This window comes from Cebidichthys violaceus, unplaced genomic scaffold (assembly GCF_023349555.1).
Source record: "Cebidichthys violaceus isolate CVI_PGR_0920_01 unplaced genomic scaffold, fCebVio1.0.p SCAF_12, whole genome shotgun sequence".
NCBI classification, from domain to species: domain Eukaryota; kingdom Metazoa; phylum Chordata; class Actinopteri; order Perciformes; family Stichaeidae; genus Cebidichthys; species Cebidichthys violaceus.
The window spans coordinates 15,161,030-15,183,087 of NW_027176285.1; the positions used below are offsets into that span (position 1 = coordinate 15,161,030).

The 22,058-nt window shown below is 42.8% G+C and overlaps 3 protein-coding genes across 5 annotated transcripts in view; all 3 read left to right on the forward strand.

Moving 5' to 3' along the window:
* The first annotated feature begins 2,291 nt into the window (after positions 1-2,291).
* Positions 2,292-5,670, forward strand: ptcd2 (pentatricopeptide repeat domain 2). Its single transcript, XM_068705596.1, has 10 exons — positions 2,292-2,421; positions 3,255-3,347; positions 3,433-3,562; positions 3,758-3,875; positions 3,969-4,047; positions 4,140-4,231; positions 4,329-4,442; positions 4,576-4,650; positions 4,751-4,864; positions 5,101-5,670. The coding sequence occupies exons 1-10, from the start codon at positions 2,292-2,294 to the stop codon at positions 5,320-5,322; spliced, it is 1,167 nt and encodes a 388-aa protein (XP_068561697.1). The 3' UTR covers positions 5,323-5,670.
* A 345-nt stretch (positions 5,671-6,015) lies between these two features.
* On the forward strand, positions 6,016-11,900 carry cacfd1 (calcium channel flower domain containing 1). Of its 2 annotated transcripts, none has more exons than XM_068706645.1 (5): positions 6,016-6,609; positions 8,284-8,356; positions 9,156-9,281; positions 9,403-9,510; positions 10,023-11,900. In XM_068706645.1, exons 1-5 carry the CDS (start codon positions 6,498-6,500, stop codon positions 10,111-10,113), a joined length of 510 nt encoding a protein of 169 aa, XP_068562746.1. In that variant the 5' UTR covers positions 6,016-6,497; the 3' UTR covers positions 10,114-11,900. The 2 variants fall into 2 exon arrangements, with proteins under 2 accessions (XP_068562746.1, XP_068562747.1); XM_068706646.1 differs by lacking the exon at positions 10,023-11,900 and adding an exon at positions 9,719-10,014.
* Positions 11,901-15,956: 4,056 nt separating this feature from the next.
* si:dkey-34e4.1 (carboxyl-terminal PDZ ligand of neuronal nitric oxide synthase protein) overlaps positions 15,957-22,058 on the forward strand; it is a 42,007-nt gene continuing 35,905 nt past the window's right edge. For both annotated transcript variants that reach the window (XM_068706647.1, XM_068706649.1), the window contains exons 1-2: positions 15,957-16,715; positions 17,832-17,903. In XM_068706647.1, the coding sequence (XP_068562748.1) occupies positions 16,611-16,715; positions 17,832-17,903 (177 nt within the window). In that variant the 5' untranslated portion in view covers positions 15,957-16,610. The remainder of the gene's footprint in view (positions 16,716-17,831; positions 17,904-22,058) is intronic.

Consider the following 22,058-nt stretch of genomic DNA (forward strand, 5'->3'; position numbering starts at 1 on the left):
GGAAATCAAAGTCTGAGTGCTTCAATAGACCTCCGCCACAAACAGTACTATCTTTCCCTGTTGATTATTGCATTAGTTGAGCAACTCGACATGAGTTTTCACCACACTAAACCCTAAAATGTACCTACAGTGTAGTTGAGCTATATGTTGGGAAAACCTGCTTTTAAATCCATTCAAACAAACACACACTCATGCACAGAGAGAGAAACCCACAGAGACACACACACACACACCTTGCAGGATACCATGAATTATCCAAGGCCCCGTGTCTGATTGGCTGAGCAGGCAATCTCCGCTGGATGGGCTGAGATCTTGTTGCCAGGGCAACAGTGGGGAACTCCCCATCCCGGCCCTATTTTCTCTGTGCGAGAGAGTCTATCTTTGGAGTCACTTTAAGAAGCACCTCAATCATTGTAATGAGTCTTCTCCGGGTGTCTGCAGGTTCACCAATCGTCGTGTTTGCACAGAACTACCCACAGTGGAAAATCACAATCCCATTAAATTCTTGAATGAAGAAAGAAGAAACAGAACATTAGATTATAATGAAATGTACAGATGCATAGTGTGCGCTGAATAAGACTTTACTTCTGTCAAGGTTCTGACACTAAGAATATTCAAGAGGCCATATGAATCTAGAAACTATCTTTATAAAGAGTTGAATTTCAAATGTGTTCCCACAACTTTACAGAGGAAATGCAGCAGAACTCCTTCACAAGGACATAAGTCCTTGGTTATGTAATGCTGGGTCAATGGGTATACTGAGTAGTGGCAGGGTTTGGTGCTTACGGATGTAGGTAGAGTGAATGTAAATTGCTTTAAATCAAATAAAAGGGCCTACTTAACTATCCATTTATCAACATAACCACAAGGTCGGATCTAAAATTATTACAGCACAAGCAATTCTGAACTATCGCAACATAAATCAAAGCCTTTTTACACAGAATTGAATGAGTTCAAAGGATAATTTGGTTTAAAACCTTTTGCCAAACCACAGCTGTATTGTTTGTGATTATAATCATATTGATTTAAAACAACAAACTGTGAGCGTTTTTAAAAAAATATATATATATATATGTTTAACCTTTATTTAACCAGGAAGTCTCTTGAGACGTGATCTCTAGATAGACCTGTCCAAAATGGATGCAGTCACATAAACAATTCACATAAAGGCATGAAGGAGAGGATGTGACTGTATTTGAAACGGTAACATTCGTCTTACAACATGTGTTTGTGGCGTTTGAATGTCTCATGTGAAGATTGTTTTGTAAATTATTCAAGCCCAGGGTGCGATGTGCAAAAATGCAATTTTTGGCAAATTCAGTAGAGACTCTGGGGACTCTGCAGCATCTAGAGAATCTGGTGTGATACTTGTTTGGAACAAAGAAAGCATTTTACATAGGCTCATACTCTATATACATATTATACAAAGGTAATATCAGATTAGTTGGTTTAGCATTAACAATGGCATCGGTACAACGTTTCCCTCGAGTTGCTTCATTTGCTTCACCGTAATAATGTCACATTCTGAGGCAATATCTTTAATTTTAGAATAATGTTTAGATTAGATTAGATCAAATCAGATTAGATTCAATCAGATTAAGCATTATTGTCATTGCACAGAGCACAAGTACTGAGAGAAGAAAGTGCAGATTAGCATTTAACCAGAAGTACAAAAAGCAGTAAAGTGCAGAGTAATGTACATATAGTGGTAAGATATATTAAATATAATTTAATAATCATAAACAGCATGGGGTTGATATACATATGCTAAGATATATAGCCTACAGTATGAACAGTGTGAAATTAATACAAAAATAGGATAGTATTAGTCATGATATTGTCCTAAACTTTCCGATAGCAGCAAACCTCATCATACTCGTCAGACGTGTTTAACGTGTAATACAACAGCGCCACCTGTTGGACAAAAGATGGAAAACGTTATGGTAATAAGATGCTTTTCCAGCTTAAACATACAAACAGATAAATAATAAATAATAGAGCTTCAACTCAAACAGAGTACAGATAAATGACGATAACATGAATGATGTAGAATTTAAAAGTTGTGTATCAGACGCCTGCGTCGGATCACAGGGAGCTGCCATATTGGATTATACCAAATTGCGTCCTACGTATCACAACAATACAGCAAATAGTTACACACTCTGTCTTAATCCAGTTAAACTGCAAATTAGGTACTAGTGCATTATAAAACATGTCTCACTATTTAGGCATAAATCGTCATTTTATAACTCTATTAATTCTCCGACTGCACCCCCGTGGTTTTCAGTTGAATGGTACAGTCAGTGGGCACTATGGCGCTGGCCAGGGTCGGTAAATGTTGTCGGTCGTTAGTACGTGATCCCTTCAAAGTGTCGTTTTGTGGTGTTTTACAGCCGGGTTGGATTGAAGGTTGCATAGGAGGTAAGACCAATAGAACCCGTCGATACGTTTCCTTGTCTGTGGCTCTTTAAAACGGTCTGTTTGTGTTAGAGAAGCTACGTTAGCAGCTGGTAGATAACCCACATGTTTACGAAGGTACAGTTCATAACAATCCACCAAGACGTGGGTTATCTCTGGTTTTACTCGCAGCGTTTGCAGCAGTTGCAATATGACCTTTTGTCTTTGATATTTGAAGGTTGTATGCTATCGTCAGTGCAAACTATCCAGCTAGGCCAAGTTACGAATGGCCTCTCACGTGAGCAGCCTTTGTTAAAATGTAGTTTATTGTTGGTGGTGATAACTGACATTAATTTGTACCACACCTCACCACTGCATTTGTATAGTTGATGCTAGTACTGGAAAGTAACTAAGTAGGCTAAATGTACACCCAATTCTGAGGTACTTGTACTTGACTTAAGTATTTCCATTTTATTTAATTGCGTCAGTTACTTTGCAGGTTAATTAAGACTGTTGTTGCAAAATGGAAATCAACTAATAATGTTTCATATATTATTATAGTTTAAGCTAACTAGCGATTTATGAAGTAATTTAAATTAGCTCCACCTTTTATCAGCTGCAGCATCAGAATGTACTCTTTAATGCATCACTAGTTATACTCCAATAATGTGTATTACTCTGAAATGGGCCACTCTGCATACTTAGTAGATTCTGGTATATTTTCACTTTATACTACAAGTACATTTTGGTTCTAATACTGTATTGTTTTTTACTGAAGTAAGATTTTGAATGCAGAGCTTTTACTTGTAATTGCTACTTTTTATATAAGTAGTTATCTGCATCTCTTTCCCCTGCAGCTAAGAGGCATCTGTTGTCAGAAGATGTCATCAAACTGCAAGACTTCCAGCAGAGGAAGCTGGCTGTGGCTCATCTCGTCACTGGATCCAAAGGTGACGTAGTTCTCCTCCTCCGCCGGCTGCGGGCGCTACGTCCTCTCGTTATGATGAGCTCACGTTCTCTCCAACCATTTTACAGGAAATTACATCCAGCTGTTCGGCCAGAAGCTACGGAGGAACGAGCTGATTCTGAGGGATGAGCTGAAGCTTCTCCTCCACTTGTGCCAGTCTGCCGATGACATGGTGATAGCGACAGATGCCATTTATAGGTGTGTGGCGCGTCCTTCATTTGCAAAATTAATGCACTTTCTTGCAAAGTAGATCATTTCAGCACCGGAAGCGTGTTCCATGTTCATCCTCTTCCTCTTTCTCTGAGTTGCCTTTGACGAACAGAAATGAGATTCTGCCCACAAATATGTCTTGAATTATGCGTGTGCGACGATTCTTTTGTTTGCGCTCACAAGGTATCACGCAGAGAACGGGAACTTGGTGTATGGAGAGTTCAAGTTCGGTCCCCTGTTTGTGCGGCTGTGCTATGAGCTGGGTCTGGAGAGCTTGGCTGCTGCTACGCTTACAGATACGGTAACGCGTTTCATCAACCGAAAAAAAAAAAACCCTGATTACTGACCGAGTGACGACACTCTTCTGAGAGCTGACTTTCACTTGTCTTAACAGAATATGAGGGGATTTTTCAACGACGCAACCTCCTTTAACATCACCATAGACATGTTGTTCACTACAGGCTCTTATGACAGTAAGTGCCAGATTAACCTCCCAGTGTGTTTCTCTTCTGAAATCATCATCATCATCACATGTGTTTAATATTCCTAACCCTGGCTATTGCAGAGGCCTTGGAGGTGCTAAGAACCATGAGGGCCCAAGGTATACCATTCAACAAAGACACCTTGACCCTGGCGGCTGGCACCTGCTTTAAACTGGTAATTGAGCGATACATTTTTGACATTACAGTCCTTTTTGTTTTAAGATGTAGAAACTCCTCACGGTCAGCTGATGTTCTGTGTTGTGTTGGGTCAGAACACGGCCGAGTCCTACAGGATCTGCACTTCTCTGATAGAGGAGGGACAGACCAAAGGGCAGTCCATCCCCAGACATGCTTACTGCTTTGCTGTAGCATTAGCACTCCGACAAGTGAGTTATATCTTCTTCTTCTTCTTCTTCTGTTCATCTCATTCATGCAGAACGTTGTGGAGAATATCGTATGATATATATATATATATATATATATCAATAATTAGTGTTCTCTGTCTTGTATTTGTTCCAGAATGACATAGAAAAGGCACAGTCGTTGTATTCACGGATAATGAGCACCGACAGCAGGTTATGCCAAAATCTGAAGGTAAGGGTGCTCATGTAACTGCGGTTTACATTATTTATTACCCTTTTTTGTTCAATTATTAATACTTTTTTTTTTTTTTTTTTTTTAAATGGTGATTTAGGTCATGATACTAGCCATGTCAGGAGCGGTGACGGATGCCGCGGCCGTCCTGTCTGCCGCCATGTTGCCTAAAAGCCCTTCTTTTGTGAAGAAGCTTGAATTTTCTCAGGAGGTGGTAAGTCAGCCTGTTGTCTATGCAACTTATACTCACTAACAAGAAGCTAAGCTAACTTATTGTTGTAATTAATTTGAATATATAATGAGGTCAAACCTAAGGTAACAATAAGAGGGTTTGCGATATCCTTTTGTCAGATTGTTGATCAGTTAATAGTTAACAGGAGCTCTGGAGATGTTTATCTAAGTCACTGATAAACTGCGGTTTGCTCAGTAACCTCTCGTGGCGTGTCTCAGGTGGATTCGCTTCGCTTGAGGAGTGAGGGCGGCCCACACACGGAGACGGTGGAGCAGATAGTGACTCATCTTCAGCGAGCCGATCAGGTGACCCAGCAGACCCTCGACGGCATGCTCTGCCACACGCCCACGGGGAAGAGGAAACCGGCGCTGGTGATGGAGGAGAGGAAGACCAGTCGAAGGACTCTGAAGTCACTACAGTCTACTCTGCTTTCGGAGTGAGAGGAGCCGCGTGTGTCGCTCCAAAGCCTGCGTTCACTAAAGGCTCAATGCAATAAGACAAAGAACTCTGCCTGGTTAGAGTTCTTTGTCTCCATTACTGCACCTACCTCTCCTTAAACACAGACTCAGTCATCCCTCTGCAGACATTTCTCTGGCATGCCTGTCCAATTTTTAATTAAAAAGGTCACAGTTTCTACAGCAGGCACTTTAATAGAAAGCTACCGAGTGAAATTTACATAATTATCGATTTCCTTGCAAGGAACTCACGTGGACATTGAGTGATTTGGGAAGAATGTGTTGTATATAGAAGTGTGAATGAGTAATTAAAGATGAATCGTATATTTAATAGCAAGTTTCTCCGCTTGTCTTGATGTGAAGGGGTGCTGGTGAAATCAAGGTTTGAAGTCTTAAAACAACAGTGGGTCATATGTACATTTTAAAGTTAAATATGTGACTTAAATAACTGAAACTATTCTTTAAACAACCTTCTTTTTCAAAGATTGTTGGTTATTACGCGTGAACGGCACAAACCAAACAAATACCCAAAACTGTCGCTCCAGGTTTTTCTCCTGTACATAGTTATAATCAAAAAGACATGTTTATTACAACGCCAAAAAAAAAAACAGCTGAGCCCTCCCTGCATGTAAACAAACCATGACGCGCATCAGACTCCTCCCACAATGCACCGCTGAGCAGCCGGAGAGGAGAACAACGGAGCAGCCACCCAAACAAACCGCGTGGGCAGTGTACAGTTTATAATATAATAATAATAATAGAAAGAGGAGTTCAGGATAGTTTTTGCTCTTTTTTTTATGATGAGACCGCTACAGAGTTCAGGACTAATGCAGCGGTGATATCCACGCCTAGCGGCGGCTGGGTGGCGGTGCTGGTTAGCATTAGCTAGCCGGGTTAGCTGGTGCTAAAGCAGCTGGTCCACAAACAAAACAAAGGAAAGATAATTAAAAAAAATATACTTTAAACTTTCAATGATATCTGTATCACCGGTAGGGACCGCTGTGTCGTAATAATCAAGTTTAGCAGTTAGTTTGTTGACACCGGCGTAACGTTACATACTTGATAACGGGAGCTATTGTTCGGTCGTCTGAGGATTGACATCTGTAAACACTGGCTCCGGTAGGGCAGCTTTCGGGCTAACGACGCTAAAAAGGAACACAATGAGCACCGAGGCAGAGACCGCAGCGTCCGCTAAAAGCACTCCGGAGGACGATGGCATGACGTGGTGGTACCGATGGCTCTGCAAAATAGCCGGAGTTCTGGGGGGAATATGTAAGTATAAACTGTCGATATCTCGTTTATAAGTGCGTGAATCACAGGCCGCCGAGATAATCCTGCCAGGGCTCCATATACTGCCAATGTGACAGCGCGTCGTGTATCGGTTTACATTAAGTTTGTGCTACTTTACGTGACAAGCAGGTTACATTTTATTGCCGTGTCAGCGTTATTTGTACACTGATTGTGAGTAGTCTTCCGCATTCATATGAGAGTATAAACAGGACAGAAAAGGTCCACCAGATTACCATTTTATTTTTTATTATTATTATTGTTTACAATCTGCACTTTTAGTTGGGCATCTACGCCAGACAAACGCTTTGTTACGGCCCCATTGTCCCCTCCCTGCAGCAGACACCGCCTGTCTGCACGGCTTCACAACAGCCTGTTATTCCTGACTTTAAACAGTATGATGTGCACGCGCACACAAGTCCACAGCAGGGACTCTTTCCCTCAGGAGTTCAGTGTGAGAAGTGGGTTTTTTTTTTACTGCTGGCTTTGCACTTTTCCAGCAGCCTTGCAGCTCTCCTTCACAGTGACACCAGAGTCTCAGTGCCTGTATCACATGAAGCGACCCGGGGCTCTGCATGCTCAATGGGCTCTGTATTATTGAGGAGGCTGGATATGATACACTGCTCCACTGTTCCTGTAGTTCACATAGAACCGTGACATATTCTCACCGTGGAGCTTCTCTCACGCTCAAATACTAAAGATCACACGAAGCACTCTGACACTCAGAAGTTTTGAAACGCGTGTTTTTAGCATTTTTGGGTTGAATATTGAACAACGTGTGCCTTTTTAATAAATACCACATCAGTATAAATGAGACGTGAGAAACATTGGTGACTAAGAAATGTTTGTGTCTGATTGTGAAATTGAAGGGAAAAAGTCGATGGTGCTTTTTTATTTTTGCATCTTATTTCTTACTCGGTTGTGGAAGGAATACACTTTAATGGCTCTTTCTCACATTTGCAAAATTAATTGGCGACTAATCTTTTTGTTTTTGTACCACAAACCTTATATTCTGAATCAAAAATGTTGGACTTTTTGATGAATAAAACAAACCGTTTCATGTCACTTTGAGCTCTCGATTACTGTCGACATGTTCTAACGTTTTACTGACTGAATTGTTTATCGAGAAAATAATTGCCAGATTAATTGTTACCAGACAGTTGACACCAACAGCTGCCACGCCCTCATTTGTGTTACTCTATTCCAAATAAGCCGTAAAAGAGCACTAAATGTCCTTGTGAACACAACTCACTTGGAATGCCGTCACAGCTTGATGTAGGTGTACCGCTCTGGTGTGAATTGCTTTTGCTGACACGCTTCTACAACGTGTGACGTTGTCATATCGCACATTATTTCAGGGACTACCAAGTATTCCCATGTGTAGAACAGGAGGCGTGTGTCTGTTAACACGCATCAGAGCCATGGGAGAAGCTAGAAAAGGCCCATTCTGGGTTAACTTATTCATGTTCTGCCCAAATATGTGTCACGATAGCTTTCACATCTCGATATGAGAGCTGTGTGAGTGTTTCAGTCGTTTACTATTTTGCTTTAGACATCAGCAGAAGACGTGCCTGTGTGTTTGGTCTTGTGTGCATTCGTATCCACACACACACTGTAGTGTTTTCACTGTGTGTGTGTGTGTGTGTGTTTGTCTTGCAGCCTGTGCCATCGCAGGAGTGTGGAACTGTGTCACCGTGAACCCTTTAAACATCGCTGCAGGAGTGTGGATGGTGTAAGTCTGCTTCTATTAACGTTTTACGAAACGTCTACTGAAAGTCCCGTACGAAGATATCGCCGCTCCATCAGAGCCTTACTGCACATTTACCCTTTATATCACATCTCGTGCGTCGTGCGCTCACCTGTCCATTCACATTCCTTTACCTGTACGTACAGTATCGCCTTACACGGATGGTGAGCGGCAGTCTCATGTAGCCATGAGGCCACGCCTCCCTGCTCAAATGACGGAGGTGTGGAGAAACCCGTGTCCTGAACATGTTCAGGGAAGTTTGTTTTTGATGAAAAACACGGTCTCCCATTCATTTATGAGATTTCTTTTTAATAGTTAGCAATGCCGCTAAGTAGGAAGCAACTATTCACATCCGTACAGATTAAGACTACCAGCCTGTAAACAATGAATCCACGGCTATTTTGATGATTCATTATTGATATACTTATTACAGGAAAATTGCCTTCAATGGTTCCAACTTCTCAATTCTGGTTTCAAATGTACAAATTCAGTTAGTCAAACAAAACACGACGCTTGAAGATGTCACCTTGGGCTTCAGGAAATTGAGAAGCCCCGTTAATCGAGAAAATATTTTGGCATCTTAATCGATAACTGAAATAATAGCTGCGGTGCAGACTCCGCTGTCCAGCTCGCTGTAGACGTTTGTCGCTGCTTCCATGAGCACTAGTGCTCCGGCGATGCCGTGTTTAAAGTCCTCCAGACTCGACTTGTACGGTATCTGAGGCGGAAGTGCACAAGACGATTCACTGCCGTGTTTAAAGTCCTCTTCTTCTGCTGTCTGCAGGTTGAACGCCTTCGTGCTGTTCCTGTGTGAAGTCCCGTTCTGCTGCCAGTTCATAGAGTTCGCTAATGCGGTAGCGGCTCGCGCAGACAAGTTCAAACCGTGGCAGAAAGCCTTCTTCTACTGCGGGTGAGAACAACCGTCCACGGTTCAGTGCTTCTGATTGTGGTTAACATTAGCATTATCTCCAGCAGGTTGTTAACACGATTCACCTGACTTGTTGTTTCTGTCTCTCGGTGCTCTTTGTCAGGATGGCTCTGTTTCCTGTGTTCTTGAGTTTCTCCTTTACGACCCTGTTTGGAAACGGCATCGCCTTCGCCACAGGAGTTCTGTACGGCCTCGCGTCTTTAGGCAAAAAGTAAGATGTCTGTCAGTAGCTTATAACATGTACTACAGCAATATACTGTATATATGATAAGCTCTTATGGAGCAGGAAGATGGAGAGATGACAGCTGTTCTATAAAACAATCACTTTCTCCATCTATTTTAAGGAAAACTGTACGGTAGACATTTTGTAATTAATCACATCTCTCCATGTCTCACTCACAATAACACCCCTCTAAAAGGTTACATTAAAACAGGCTCTCATTAAATGCAGTATTCCACATTATAATCAGCTAATAAGATTTCTTTTTTTATGCTTCTAATGAGTCCCTTTATTGATGCAAATTAACTTCTGACAAGGTGAGCAGTAATAATCTCAATTAACATCGTCCTCCTCTCCTCTCCTGTCGCGTCTGCTCTCTCTTCGTTTCTACCCATCTTTTTGTTGCCCTCCCTTCTCTCGCATCCTTCTTTCCTCTCTCTCTCTCTCTCTCTCTCTCTCTCTCTCTCTCTCTCTCTCTGTCTCTCTCTCTCTCTCTCTCTCAGGGGAGACGCAGTGACTTATGCCAGACTGCAGCATCAGAAACAGGGGGACGAAGAGAGGATGACGGAAACGGCGAACGGGGCTCCGGAGTGAGGCGTCCGCCCCTCCGCCCTCTTTCTCTTCCGTTTTTACGGCCCTTCATCCATCTTCAGTGCTCCTCTCCTCTTTCTGTCACTACATAATTATGATACTGATTTTATTTATTTACTTAAACTGCTGCGTTCTTGTTCTCTTGACCTGGTAGTGTCCAAGCAGATTGGATTTAGCCCCATTATTTGGTACCTGGCGTGTAACTGTGATCTCTCACGGTGACTCCATACCTTAAACTGTAAGCTTTGGTTTTATAGTTCATGGTCTATTCTCATGGGTTGTATTTATTATGTGTTTCCTGTTGTTGCTGCTGTCAGCCGTGAACCCTATTTCTGCAGGACAAAACGTGAGCTACGTGTTTTTAGCCCAAGAGCCTTTTCAGGAAATCCCAATAGATATTAATGTGATTGTAAAAATGTGACTTCAGGTTATTTGCTACGACTTTGAGGCTGTGATTCAGAGTAGTCTGTGTGCGACGTCACCACACATCTGTAAATAGCCTGAAGTGTTTCCTTAATAACGCTCTCCCTGTATTTGAACTCCAAAATGTACCTTCATTGGATGACTTTTGAGTAAAGGAAAAAAACACGATTTTTAAACCCACTGTGCAGACAAAACTCTGAATTGCAGCCTGAATGATTTTTTTAAAACATACGCAGGCATTAGGGATATGTTAAACATTGGGAATGTATCTGGTATACCCAAAGATAAACACAGCTGTTGCTTTTCATATCTCCGTTGCTTTAAGCTCAGCTTTCCGGCATTAAACCTTTTGGTAGGATAGACTCCGGTAGAGAGGGAAATTCACTAAACGCTGTCGGTGCGTGTGTGAGCTCGTTTATCGTTCCTCGTGATCAAACAGCCGGTAGTCAAGTCGTGGCTGCAACTTATGTCGTCTAATGGAACAACTGGAATGTGCGCTTATTTGTTATCCTTTTTTAAAATTTTTGTTTTGTTTTTAGAATCTGTTACTGAACATCTGAGTCTTAATTGGTACGCTCTACCGAAACACATACAAAAAAAAAAGTCAATGAGGGCGAAGTGTCTTGATTCAGGTACTGATTGGTCTGTATTCCACACATTCACCAACGCCATGGTTTGCCTTTTTGTCACTCAAATGAGGTGTGCAGCGGGTCGGCGATGTGCGCTTTTGTGTTTGTGTTGTGTCCGTTGCCTTTCCTCCGTTGTGTCGTCGTTTAACACGGATGCTTTTGGGAATAATTGTTTACACGTAGCTCTTACAGCTGTTTCTGTCCTAAGTCTATCACTGGCTGGTCAGTGGATCATTCACACCGTCGCCACCAGCTCCTCAGGTGTCACACTCGACAACGCACAACAGAGACGAAGTAGTTCATGCGTAGATCACGGGATGTATGCTAACTAGCGTAAGCATGACTGAAATACTGTGTGAGCTGATGGAAAAGCATGTGTGTAGCATTTTAAAACATGCACAACCAGCTTTCACAAGTGATGGAACACTACACACACACACACACACACACACACACACACACACACACACACACCAGCAGTTTGCTACAGTCTGACACTACACACACTTACACTACCGTTTTAGTTCGATGTTAAATACAATAAACAGCGTTCCTCGTCCACAGCCATCCATCCAGGTGTATTTTATTGCAGTGACGTTCATCCAAGACTCCTGCGGTTTGGTTTCATTCATTCTTCATCTTACGGTGTTGAGTGTATATTTTGCTGTAAGGGATATGTGTATAATGCGTGTTGTTATGTGAATCCTGATTAGTGAATTAAACAAACTCTCTACTACTGTCGTGGTCTAGGCTTCTTCCCCCCCCCCCCCCCCCCCCCCCCCCCGACGTTCCACACACACTGTTCCCAGCACCACCATGACGTTAGCGTTCCTGGTTGAGAGTGAAATATCTTGACAACCTTTGGATGGATTGCCATGTAATTCGCTATGGATATTAAATGTTCTATGAGGATGAATTCTGTTGACTTTGGTGATGCTCTGGGGTTTTTTTGCTCGCCAGCAGACCAAAGATTTCACCTTCATCTACCAGATGGATTGGGACACAATTTGGTATCGATATTAATGGCTTGCAGTGAATATATCCTAATGTTTTAGTTGATAAATTCCTCTAGCACTAGTGTGAGGTTGATTTTTTTTGTTGTGTGACTCTGTGACTCTTTAGTGTGATTTTATTCAAATAGGTATGAGTACTGATGTACAATGTGAGCTTTGAATATAAGAATTATCAATTCCTTCAAATGAATAGTTAAACATTTAAAGATAAACTACTACCACTACTACTACTACTACTACTACTACCACTACTACTACTACCACTACTACTACTACCACTAATACTACTACCACTACTACCACTACTACTACTACCACTAATACTACTACCACTACAACTACTACCACTACTACTACTACCACTAATACTACTACCACTACAACTACTACCACTACTACTACTACCACTAATACTACTACCACTACAACTACTACCACTACTACTACCACTAATACTACTACCACGACTAATACTACTACCACGACTACCACTACTACTACTACCACTACTACTACTACCACTACTACCACTACAACTACTACCACTACAACTACTACCACTACCACGACTACGACTACTAATACTACTACCACTACTACCACTACTACTACCACTACTACTACTACTACCACTACTACTACTACTACGACTACTACCAATACTACCACTACCACGACCACCACTACCACGACCACTACTACTACTACTACCACTACTACGACTAGTACTACTACTACCACTACCACTACTACCACTACTACCACTACTACTACTACTACTACTATACTACCACTACCACTACTACCACTACCACTACCACTACTACTAATACTACTACTACTACCACTACCACTACTACTACTACTCCTACTACTACTGCACAATGGGAGGAGGGAGTTTTGGGTTATTGTGTTCTAAACCATGCGTCTGTGTTCTGAGCGCTGATTTGATCTCTTTGGATATCTGTCTGTGTTGCTTTGAAAACTCACATATCAAAGTGGATTATCAGATCTCTTTTACAGCCTATAAATACCATTAATTGGAATTCAACCTCATGTGACCCGCAGCGTTTGTAATTGTGATGAAGCCACTTCAGAGGTAGTCCTTCTTAATGAGATGCTTTCATTATTTTGTCTTCCCCGTTTACATGACACACTGTTGGTGACATGAATGGCACTTGAAACCAGACCTGTTATTACTGCAAGTGGATTGCTGTTGAAGCAAATAGCCCTGAAGATTCAAATAAAGCATTTCATTCATTTGTGTTGGTTCAGAGGACACGACAGTGCTACTGTTTGAATTCATCAAATCATTTAGTTTACTTTTGTTAGAGGGTTCTTTAATACTAATCTGAAATCTTTCCTTTTCAGCTGTGTATTTTAAACTGACAACAAAAGAAAAGACTTTAAATTAAAGTCACTCCTTATTGATATCAGGCATCAGACGGATACTAATTATGTATGATTAATTGCTTCCATTACCTGCCTTTGCTGGTGATACTTTTGTCTCATGAACAGATAAATATTCACTGTATCTATTAACAGAGGATCACTTATAGAAGAGATCATTACTGTAAAAGCATAATATACCACCGAGCTCACAGGAATTCTTAAGGGTAAGTGTAACTTTTCCAATGTCTTGAGTATCTTCACAATCTTCTTAAAGATTTGTATTTCTGAGTGTATTTCAGCTTTCTTTTTTCTCAATGATCAAAGAACAACGTCTGAAAGAGGATTTCAGGTTCAGAGTGCTGAAGAATTCTTAAGATGTTAATCTTATCACACAAATCCAGGTTGGAATACCCCGGCGCATTTCATTTATATGCAAAGCAAAGCATAATTTCCCATATGTCAAGCTATTTCTTGATATTTGTCCTACTGATCCCCTCGAGAACAAATGTAATCCAGTCGACTGGACTACAAAACCGGCTTCAAGTCATTGAACCCTCTCAAGCTTAAAAGGCCCAATATAGAAATCAAGAAGGCCTCCCTCATAATGAGTAAGCATCTGTGTGACAGTGTGATAACATTTGACACATTTTCACACTGGTGGACAATAAAGATTTAGCGTTTTGTATTACATTTTCATGTAATGTGCTGCAATAGATTTCTCTTTGTCCACATGAACATGAACCCTCAGCTCCTCTCACGTTCAGGATGTTTTTGCTGTTGTATTGTTATGAACTCGCTGCCTGTTTGTGTGACTCTGACATGTGGCTAAGAGGTTAAAGGTTAGGTTAAAGGTTGACTTTGCTGGAGGTGCCTGTATAATTCATTAATACTGCATTATGTCAGCATCATCCCTCCCCCCCTTGTGAGGCATCTTCTCTCAAAGCTAATCAGCTTTCAGTCTCACTGTCATAGTTTGCCGTTTGAGCGCAGATTGCAGGGCTTTAGTCGCCGCTTTCTCATATTACCACTTAATTCATTTGATTTGCAAGGATTAGTCCATACAGGTCCATCTGCTGAACCTGCACCTTAAAGCTACCGACTATAGACAAAGATCTTTAAACGTACAGGCCTACTTTTAATCTTAAAACAGATCTGCAGACCTGGTAAAAAACAGCATTTTAACTTCAGTAACATAGCGAGCAATCAACAGAGGGCGCCGTTGCTTTATGAAAACAACATTAGTTTTAATTACTGTAAGTGTTTAACCTGTTATTGTATTAATGATGTAATATTTCACTGCTACAAGTCGAGAAAGGTCCCTTCTTTTTAATGGAATTAAACCGGCAGTGACGCTCCACTTGCAGGCTTATTATTGGCCTGAACATGCATAGGATTAATGTTACTACCAGCAGCTGCAGCAGTGATGTGACAACAACACGGAGAGAGGTGGAAGCCTGATAAAGGCTCAGCATCACGAGAACCAATACTCCCCATTATTCTGACTTCATGAGCAAAGCAAAGAGCAAATGATTGCCTGAACAGAGACATCATGTTGCTGTCATAACAACTATAGTGCCTGAACTCTTCTTATCTGTTAATGAGGTTTTGTGGAATGAATCTCAGCCGTTCGATGGTCGTCATCCTGACTCTGTATTGCAGTTTTGAGGAGCAAAGGATGACTTGAAAGATGCCTTTTATATTGAGAAAAAATAGCCTACGGCGCATTGGCCTGCAGAAGAGTTACTGCATGATGCAATGAGGAAAATGTAGCCTGGATCTGGGACGGAAACACACGCTGTTCAATTCAGGGAACGTTACATGACATGAACAAATATTCTCTCTTCTATTTTGAAGAAAGTGGAGGGGAAGTGACTCCAATCATTTACTCAAATAAAGTAGTGCCACTATGTGTGAATAGTGTCAAGTATCAGAGAGTGGAAATGGACAAGTAAAGTAGAAGTACCTCATTTAAGTAAAGTACTTGAGCTGTGGTGGAAGAAGTAATCAGAACTTTGGTAAAAGAAGAAAGACCGTGCTCTGAAATACTGCATTACAAGTAGAAGTAGAAGTATTATCAACAAAATGTACTTAAAAGTATCAAAAATAAAAGTGCTCATTATGCAGAATGGCTCATTTCACCGTGTTCATTATGATATTTATGTATATCAAATATATTATTATGGAATATTATATTGTTCTGGATTGTAGTGATGTAGTTTCTCGGTGTGGAGCCAGTCATTCTTTTTAGTGTCAAATTATTGTAGTTGAGTAAAAAGAACTTCAGCCACTGGTTATATTTACAACATGTCATCACCACGCTGTTGATGCGTCCTCGTTATTTCTGCTGTCGAGTTTCTCCTCCACAGTAAGTCCTCCACAGGTTCCCAGGACAGCCGTGAATCAGAGCTCCGTCTCCCGAGGGGAGGACTCCAGACTGACGGGGCCGTCTGACGCGCTCTCCTCCCCAGCTCCGGGGTTGCATCACGCCTGGGAACTTTGCTCCAATGAGGGGCTCGCTCTGTGCCTTTTGAGGAGGGAGAGAGGGAGACTACGGGTGCAGCGCTGCTTTGCCACCAACAGGACGTGATTCAAAAAAAAAAAAAAGAAAAAAAGAAGAAGGAAGAAATACACCCACAGCGAGCTACATCACCTGCGCAGACACAAAACACCGCTTTCTCACGCTCGATTTCCCCCTCCGTGGCTTTTGGAAAACACGCGCGTTTCCCTCCACGGTGCTGTGCTTTTTTTATATATATTTTGTATTTTCCCAGAAGGACATCCTCCAGTGTGTCTCGGTGTATTGTCACAGGGCGCCCAAAAATCTGTCCCCCTTGAGGACGGGACCTTTTTTTTTTTTCTTTCAAAGCAACAACAATGGACTGCGTTTCCACCGGGAACTCACTGCTGGAGCGGTGCCGTACACACACACGGGAGCGTAGCGTTTCAAACCAAGGCGACATTTGTCTGTTTGTTTGATAAACACTGAGTCGGGAGAGAGAGAGAGGGAGAGGAGGGGGGGGGAGGTCGTCAGTTGGAGACCGTGATGCCCGCGAGGAACAGGTACAACCTGGTGGACGACGTGAAGGACTCGAGGTTGCCGCTGCACAATGACGAGGCGTACCACCACGGGATCTCTTTCCAGGCTAAGGTGAAATAAACAAAGCTCTCCTCCTTTATTTTGTGTTTTTGTATTTTTGGACATGCAGCTTCCCCGCAGCTGTATTGTTCATGGAGCGGAGCGGCAGGTGCTCCGGGGCTCCACCATGAAGTTTGAACGCATGCCATGTGTGTACTCGGCTACACGTGCGGGTTAGTGCTGCAGGGCCAATGGGGGGGATTTGTAGTTTATATGTATTCCTTAAAAAACCTTATTTTTAGAGCCCAAAAGTGAACTGAGTGTATTTTCAGTCATTGAATTATTAACCTCTCAGGGAAGCAGCTTAGCAGAATTCAGATTTTACGTGACCCTATTCACACACACACACACACTCACACGCGCGCACACACGCGCGCGCACACACCAATCCGTAACTTTATCTCGGGCTGTGTGAGAAGTGTTGAAAACGTTGGAAGTGTTACTGGTCCAAAGTTCAGTCCCATGGCTGCTGCTTGTATCTGTTATGTTATTTGGACCGCTTTATCGAGCAGCTTTGTTTCTCCCTATTCATTTATTCCACTGAGTGTAGCGAAACGCAACCAGAGTACAAGCAATCAAACATTCTGCAACAGAAACACAATAGTAAGAAGCAAGAATCTCACGGCAGGTGGGACCAAGAACACACGCGGCCATCCTTCCTCATGCAGCAGAATTATTACATTCTTCAATACACCATGACGTAACGACAAAAACAGATACTTGATTACCAAAATGTGAATATATGAAAGCCACAGAAGCCAGAGCTAGTCTTTAACAATACATTAAACTCGTACATAGAGGAGCACTAGTTGCCAAATATCAGTACAAATATTGTGTTTACCTTGTGATGCATGGGCTCCAAGGGTAAAGTAGGGTTGAGGTAGTTCAGTGTGTTTGTGTGTCTGTATTTTGTGTGTCTATAAGATCCCTAATTTCCTGCTCTGAACTCCACTTCGGGAGCCGTTGGGGTTAATTGTGCAGCTGTAATGTGTGTGTTGGGATAACATCTTGGACTTTAGTGCTCTTCTAATGTGTGTGTGTGTGTGTGTGTGTGTGTGTGTGTGTGTGTGTGTGTGTGTGTGTGTGTGTGTGTGTGTGTGTGTGTGTGTGTGTGATTGTTTACTTCAGTACGTGGGGAGTCTCGACGTGCCCAGGCCCAACAGTCGGATGGAGATCGTGGCAGCCATGAGGAGAATCAGGGTAAGATGAAAACATGCCGTGTGTGTGTTTTAAGAGCAGAAACACACACACACACACACACACACACACACACACACACACACGTTCATCATCATCATCAGTCCTGCGGTGATTGCTTCATGACGGAACTATCTAAAACCGTCTTTACAACGACGCAGTGAGCACACACTCGGTAGAAACAGTGTGCGTCCGTCAGATGACATTTGTATCGAGACTGTCGTGACGCGTTCGCTGAACAACGGATCACGACTTCTGGGAAACGCTTTTGCAGAAAGAGAAAGCAACAAGAAAGATTGCATTGCTGACTAATGCGTTGCCCTTTCCAGATATGTTTGTGAAGGTTCAAGGGCCCTGTGTGTGTGTGTGTGTGTGTGTGTGTGTGTGTGTGTGTGTGTGTGTGTGTGTGTGTGTGTGTGTGTGTGTGTGTGTGTGTGTGTGTGTCTCTCTCAGTGCTGTCTCAGGCAAACTAAGCCCATCTACAAGAGTAGGTCTGTGGAGAAGCCAGGCTGTTTTTGAGTGTGAATGCGCTGACTGTGCAGATAGTGCCGTGTTATTTTCTGCAATTCCCAAACTGACAAATCAATAAAGGTTGTAAAGTAAACATGATGATCTCGGGGCGATGCACGGCGGGCTGAGGCACAACATCAAAAAAAAGGCAGCAGAGCAGGTAGAGGCAGGCAGGGAAGATGCTTTTGATTGCTAAGAATAAAAAATAAGGAAAATACACGCGACCTGACATGAAGATCTATCTATTCATCTATTTAAAGACACACATCCATTAGTGCGTATTTATGTCCGAGTGCGTGGACGCATTCATCTTGAGTTTGTGTATTTTTAGCTCCCCGGAGGTCCAAAGAAAGCCTCGGATCAATAATAAATGAGTGAGTGTATTTAGGTTGCGCCGCTCAGCCCATTGTATGGAATATCTTTGTTTTTGAATGGCTAATGAAGTGAAGCACTGCTCTATGGAGTCCCGTGTGACTCAGGAGAGTCTGCCTGATAGGAAGGACGCAATCTGTAAAGAAACATGCTCTTATTTATTATATATTGTCAGGCGTGTTGAGTGTAATCTCTGCTGACTAGACGCTATTTATAGACTTGTGTTAACACTGGCAGGTGGAGAACTTTGGCTTATTTAGTTTTACCGTGTCTTGTGCAGTTGAAGCTTTAAATCAAGACTGCATAACTTTCACTTAACAGCGGCCACTAGTGACAGTCGCGACATCATGAAAGAAAAGAGTTTTCTGAGTCGGTTGGCTGTAAATGACATTAACATGGTGTGCGTTAGTGACCTTTAGAGGCGCTGTACGTGAGCTGAATCGTTGTTTCTTTCTCCTTTTTGAACAGAAGCCTGGCCAGCTGTTTCCCCCCCTCTGCTCTCAGCCTTTATGCTAAGCTAAGTGAAACGTCTCCTGGCTGGAGCTTCATATTTAATGGAGGGATATAAAAGTGGCATCAAATCTTTTCATCTAACTCTATTCAACAAAAGCAAATAAGCTTATTTCCCAAAAAAACGACAAGTTGTTTCTTCAAATTTAAAAACCTTTTATTGGAACGGGACCTCGAGCAGAAAAACACAAACATGTCTGCTGGTGATGTACCATTTTATTTTTGTCATAAAAAAAACATTCAAATCTTCATCTGGAACACGCTGTGATGTATTGTAACAGTAGCTATGATTACTTATACAGGAAACGGCTTCCAAAGCTAGTTAGCATTAGCCACGATAAGCTACCGGTCGTACCAGACTTTAAGGCTGCAGCAGCAAAACACCCGAGTGTGTTGAATACTGTGTGTGTTTTATTGCTTATAAAGTCAGGTTTTTATTAGTAAGGGGGGGGGGGATTGTGTTCTTTCAAAAGTCACAGTCTCATTTTAATGTCGTGTGTGTGTGTGTGTGTGTGTGTGTGTGTGTGTGTGTGTGTGTGGCCCTTGGTTTCAAACACACGAGAAGTAAGGATTTTGTATCTCGGTGCCAACCGCTTCTCTTTGGGTGAGCCCCCCACACACACACACACACACACTGTGCCCACACTGAGTGAATGCAAACCAATGGGCGTTGTAGAGGGTGGGCGAGCGCGCGTTTAGGGAGGGTCGGCTGCCAAGTCAAATGTAATTAGCTTTGTGTAGCTGGATATTGACTGGCCTTCCTGACTTTCTACTCCTCTCTTCTTCACAAAAGCGAAGAGGCCTTGTCTTTTAATTTGAAAGCGCAACCCTTTTCAGCCGCGGGACTGTGCGAGTTTAAGGAGAGTGAGGAATGAACCGACGGCGGCGAGTAGAAAGACTCGAGAGGAAGTCCTGGAATTGGAGACAGGCTGCGCGGCGGCTGGCAGAGCCGTGGTCGCCTCATCTCCCTCGGCTAAAGCTCTTTAGTCTTCGCGAGGAGACGGAGACGGAGACGGAGACGGAGAGCACCGAGCGGACGGTGAATGTTGGGTTTGACAGAGCAGAGGAGCCGTCGAGTCGAGGCCTCGTGCGCACCTGCCATTCCCACGGCGACAAATAAAAAGACAAAATTGTGCGTCCTGCGGATCTTTTCAGAGTCGTGTTTTGTAAAAAAACAAAAAACCTCTCCCTTTATGGCTGACCTGTCCCACTGGGTTTGGTTTATAAGAATTAGTTTCATTCAGTTTGACCGCTGGCATAGAAACCAACCCCAGCAGCACACAAGTGCATTCACACACACACACACACACACACACACACACACACACACACACACACACACACACACGCACACACGCGTTTGTGTCTATGAATGTGTGTGAGCTGCTGCTCCAGTGCTCCCTCATAGCAAGACCCTCTGCTTTCTAATAACCTCCGCAGTTGATTAACGACGATGACTGACAAAGGCCGGCGTTCCTGCGGGAGGAAAGGACACACTGGGACGCAAACTGTCTCTCCACAAAAGAAAACAAGTTTAAAGCTGTCCTCCCTCCACCCGTCCGTCCCCACTGCTGTTTTCCCTCCATCCCCTCACTCTCCTCCTACCAAAATAGAGTGCCTCCATTTAGCCCATCTCTGCCATCTACTCAGTGCTGACGGGAATAGATTGTAGGCTGAGGGCAGGCTATGCATGCTTCCCTCTTTGAATGTTGATCGGCTCTAATGGGATTTTTAGCCTCCCTCACATGTCCGTCAGGATGCAGCCTCCTTCCTTCAGACTGCCAAGAGTTCTGTTCCATGGCTCCCATTTTTTCTGTCTGCATTCGTCCCCCTGTCTGTCTGGAGCGTCTCACGGGAGCATCGCTCTCTCTCTCGCTCTCTCTCTCTCCCTCTCTCTCTCTCTCTCGCTCTCTCTCTCTCTCTCTCTCTCTCTAGGCTCGCGCTAGAAGGAAGCAAACCTAATGTCTTTTTTTGGGTTCCTCCGTTTCAGCGTGGGTCCGTTGAGCCCGTCTCGGTTCTGTGAGAACACGCTGAACTGTGATGACTCAGGCAGGAGAAGACGTTTGGTGCTAAGAGGGATGAGGTGGGAAAACGCCACGCTTTTAGACTTTACTCAAACTATGGACGAAAAAAAGAAACTTTTAAGATTTTGACGAGCAGTGACACAATGGCAAATAAGGAAACAAATATTTTTTTTTATTTTATATTATAGCAATAGATCTGCAAGTACACACTGAAAACAAAACCTTACGTCTCACATGCGTGTGCAGATTTATTTTGTGTTTTTAAATGCAGAACAAAAAGCTAATATAGCTAAAACAGATGTTGGCATCGCCCCCGAAGAAACGGAGGAATAACCGTATTTCACTTTAACTATATGTGTGTCTATATATATATATATATATATATATATATATATATATATATATATATATATATATATTGCTTCTTACTCCGGTCAGATTCGGGCAGCTTGCCAGAACAGATGAGGCGTTTCACGAGAGCCAAAGTCAGCCCTAAAAGCAGATGGTCAAACTACATTAGGAAAAGTGCTCAGGAGTCAGGACATAAACAGACCCTAAATATCAGTGAATCACATCTTTGCATAACAATTCTCCTCACCCTGCATGTCCCCAGAAAAGAAAAGCAGGGGAGGAATGAGAGCACAGATTAACTCCGGGGGGGGGGGGGGGGTTACAGGTCTATAGCAAAGTGGGGGTGGTAGGACGGGTGTTGTTCTGTGTGTGAATGTGGGATATGCACTAT

Bases quoted from the DNA above. Each gene is read 5' to 3' on its own strand.
- cacfd1 (XM_068706645.1), top strand. From the start codon at position 6,498: ATGAGCACCGAGGCAGAGACCGCAGCGTCCGCTAAAAGCACTCCGGAG. The intron at 6,610-8,283 runs GTAAGTATAAAC...TTTGTCTTGCAG, and splicing joins CGGAGTTCTGGGGGGAATAT to CCTGTGCCATCGCAGGAGTG. The intron at 9,511-10,022 runs GTAAGATGTCTG...TCTCTCTCTCAG, and splicing joins CTCGCGTCTTTAGGCAAAAA to GGGAGACGCAGTGACTTATG.
- ptcd2 (XM_068705596.1), top strand. From the start codon at position 2,292: ATGGTACAGTCAGTGGGCACTATGGCGCTGGCCAGGGTCGGTAAATGT. The intron at 4,651-4,750 runs GTAAGGGTGCTC...ATGGTGATTTAG, and splicing joins GGTTATGCCAAAATCTGAAG to GTCATGATACTAGCCATGTC. The intron at 4,865-5,100 runs GTAAGTCAGCCT...GGCGTGTCTCAG, and splicing joins TTGAATTTTCTCAGGAGGTG to GTGGATTCGCTTCGCTTGAG.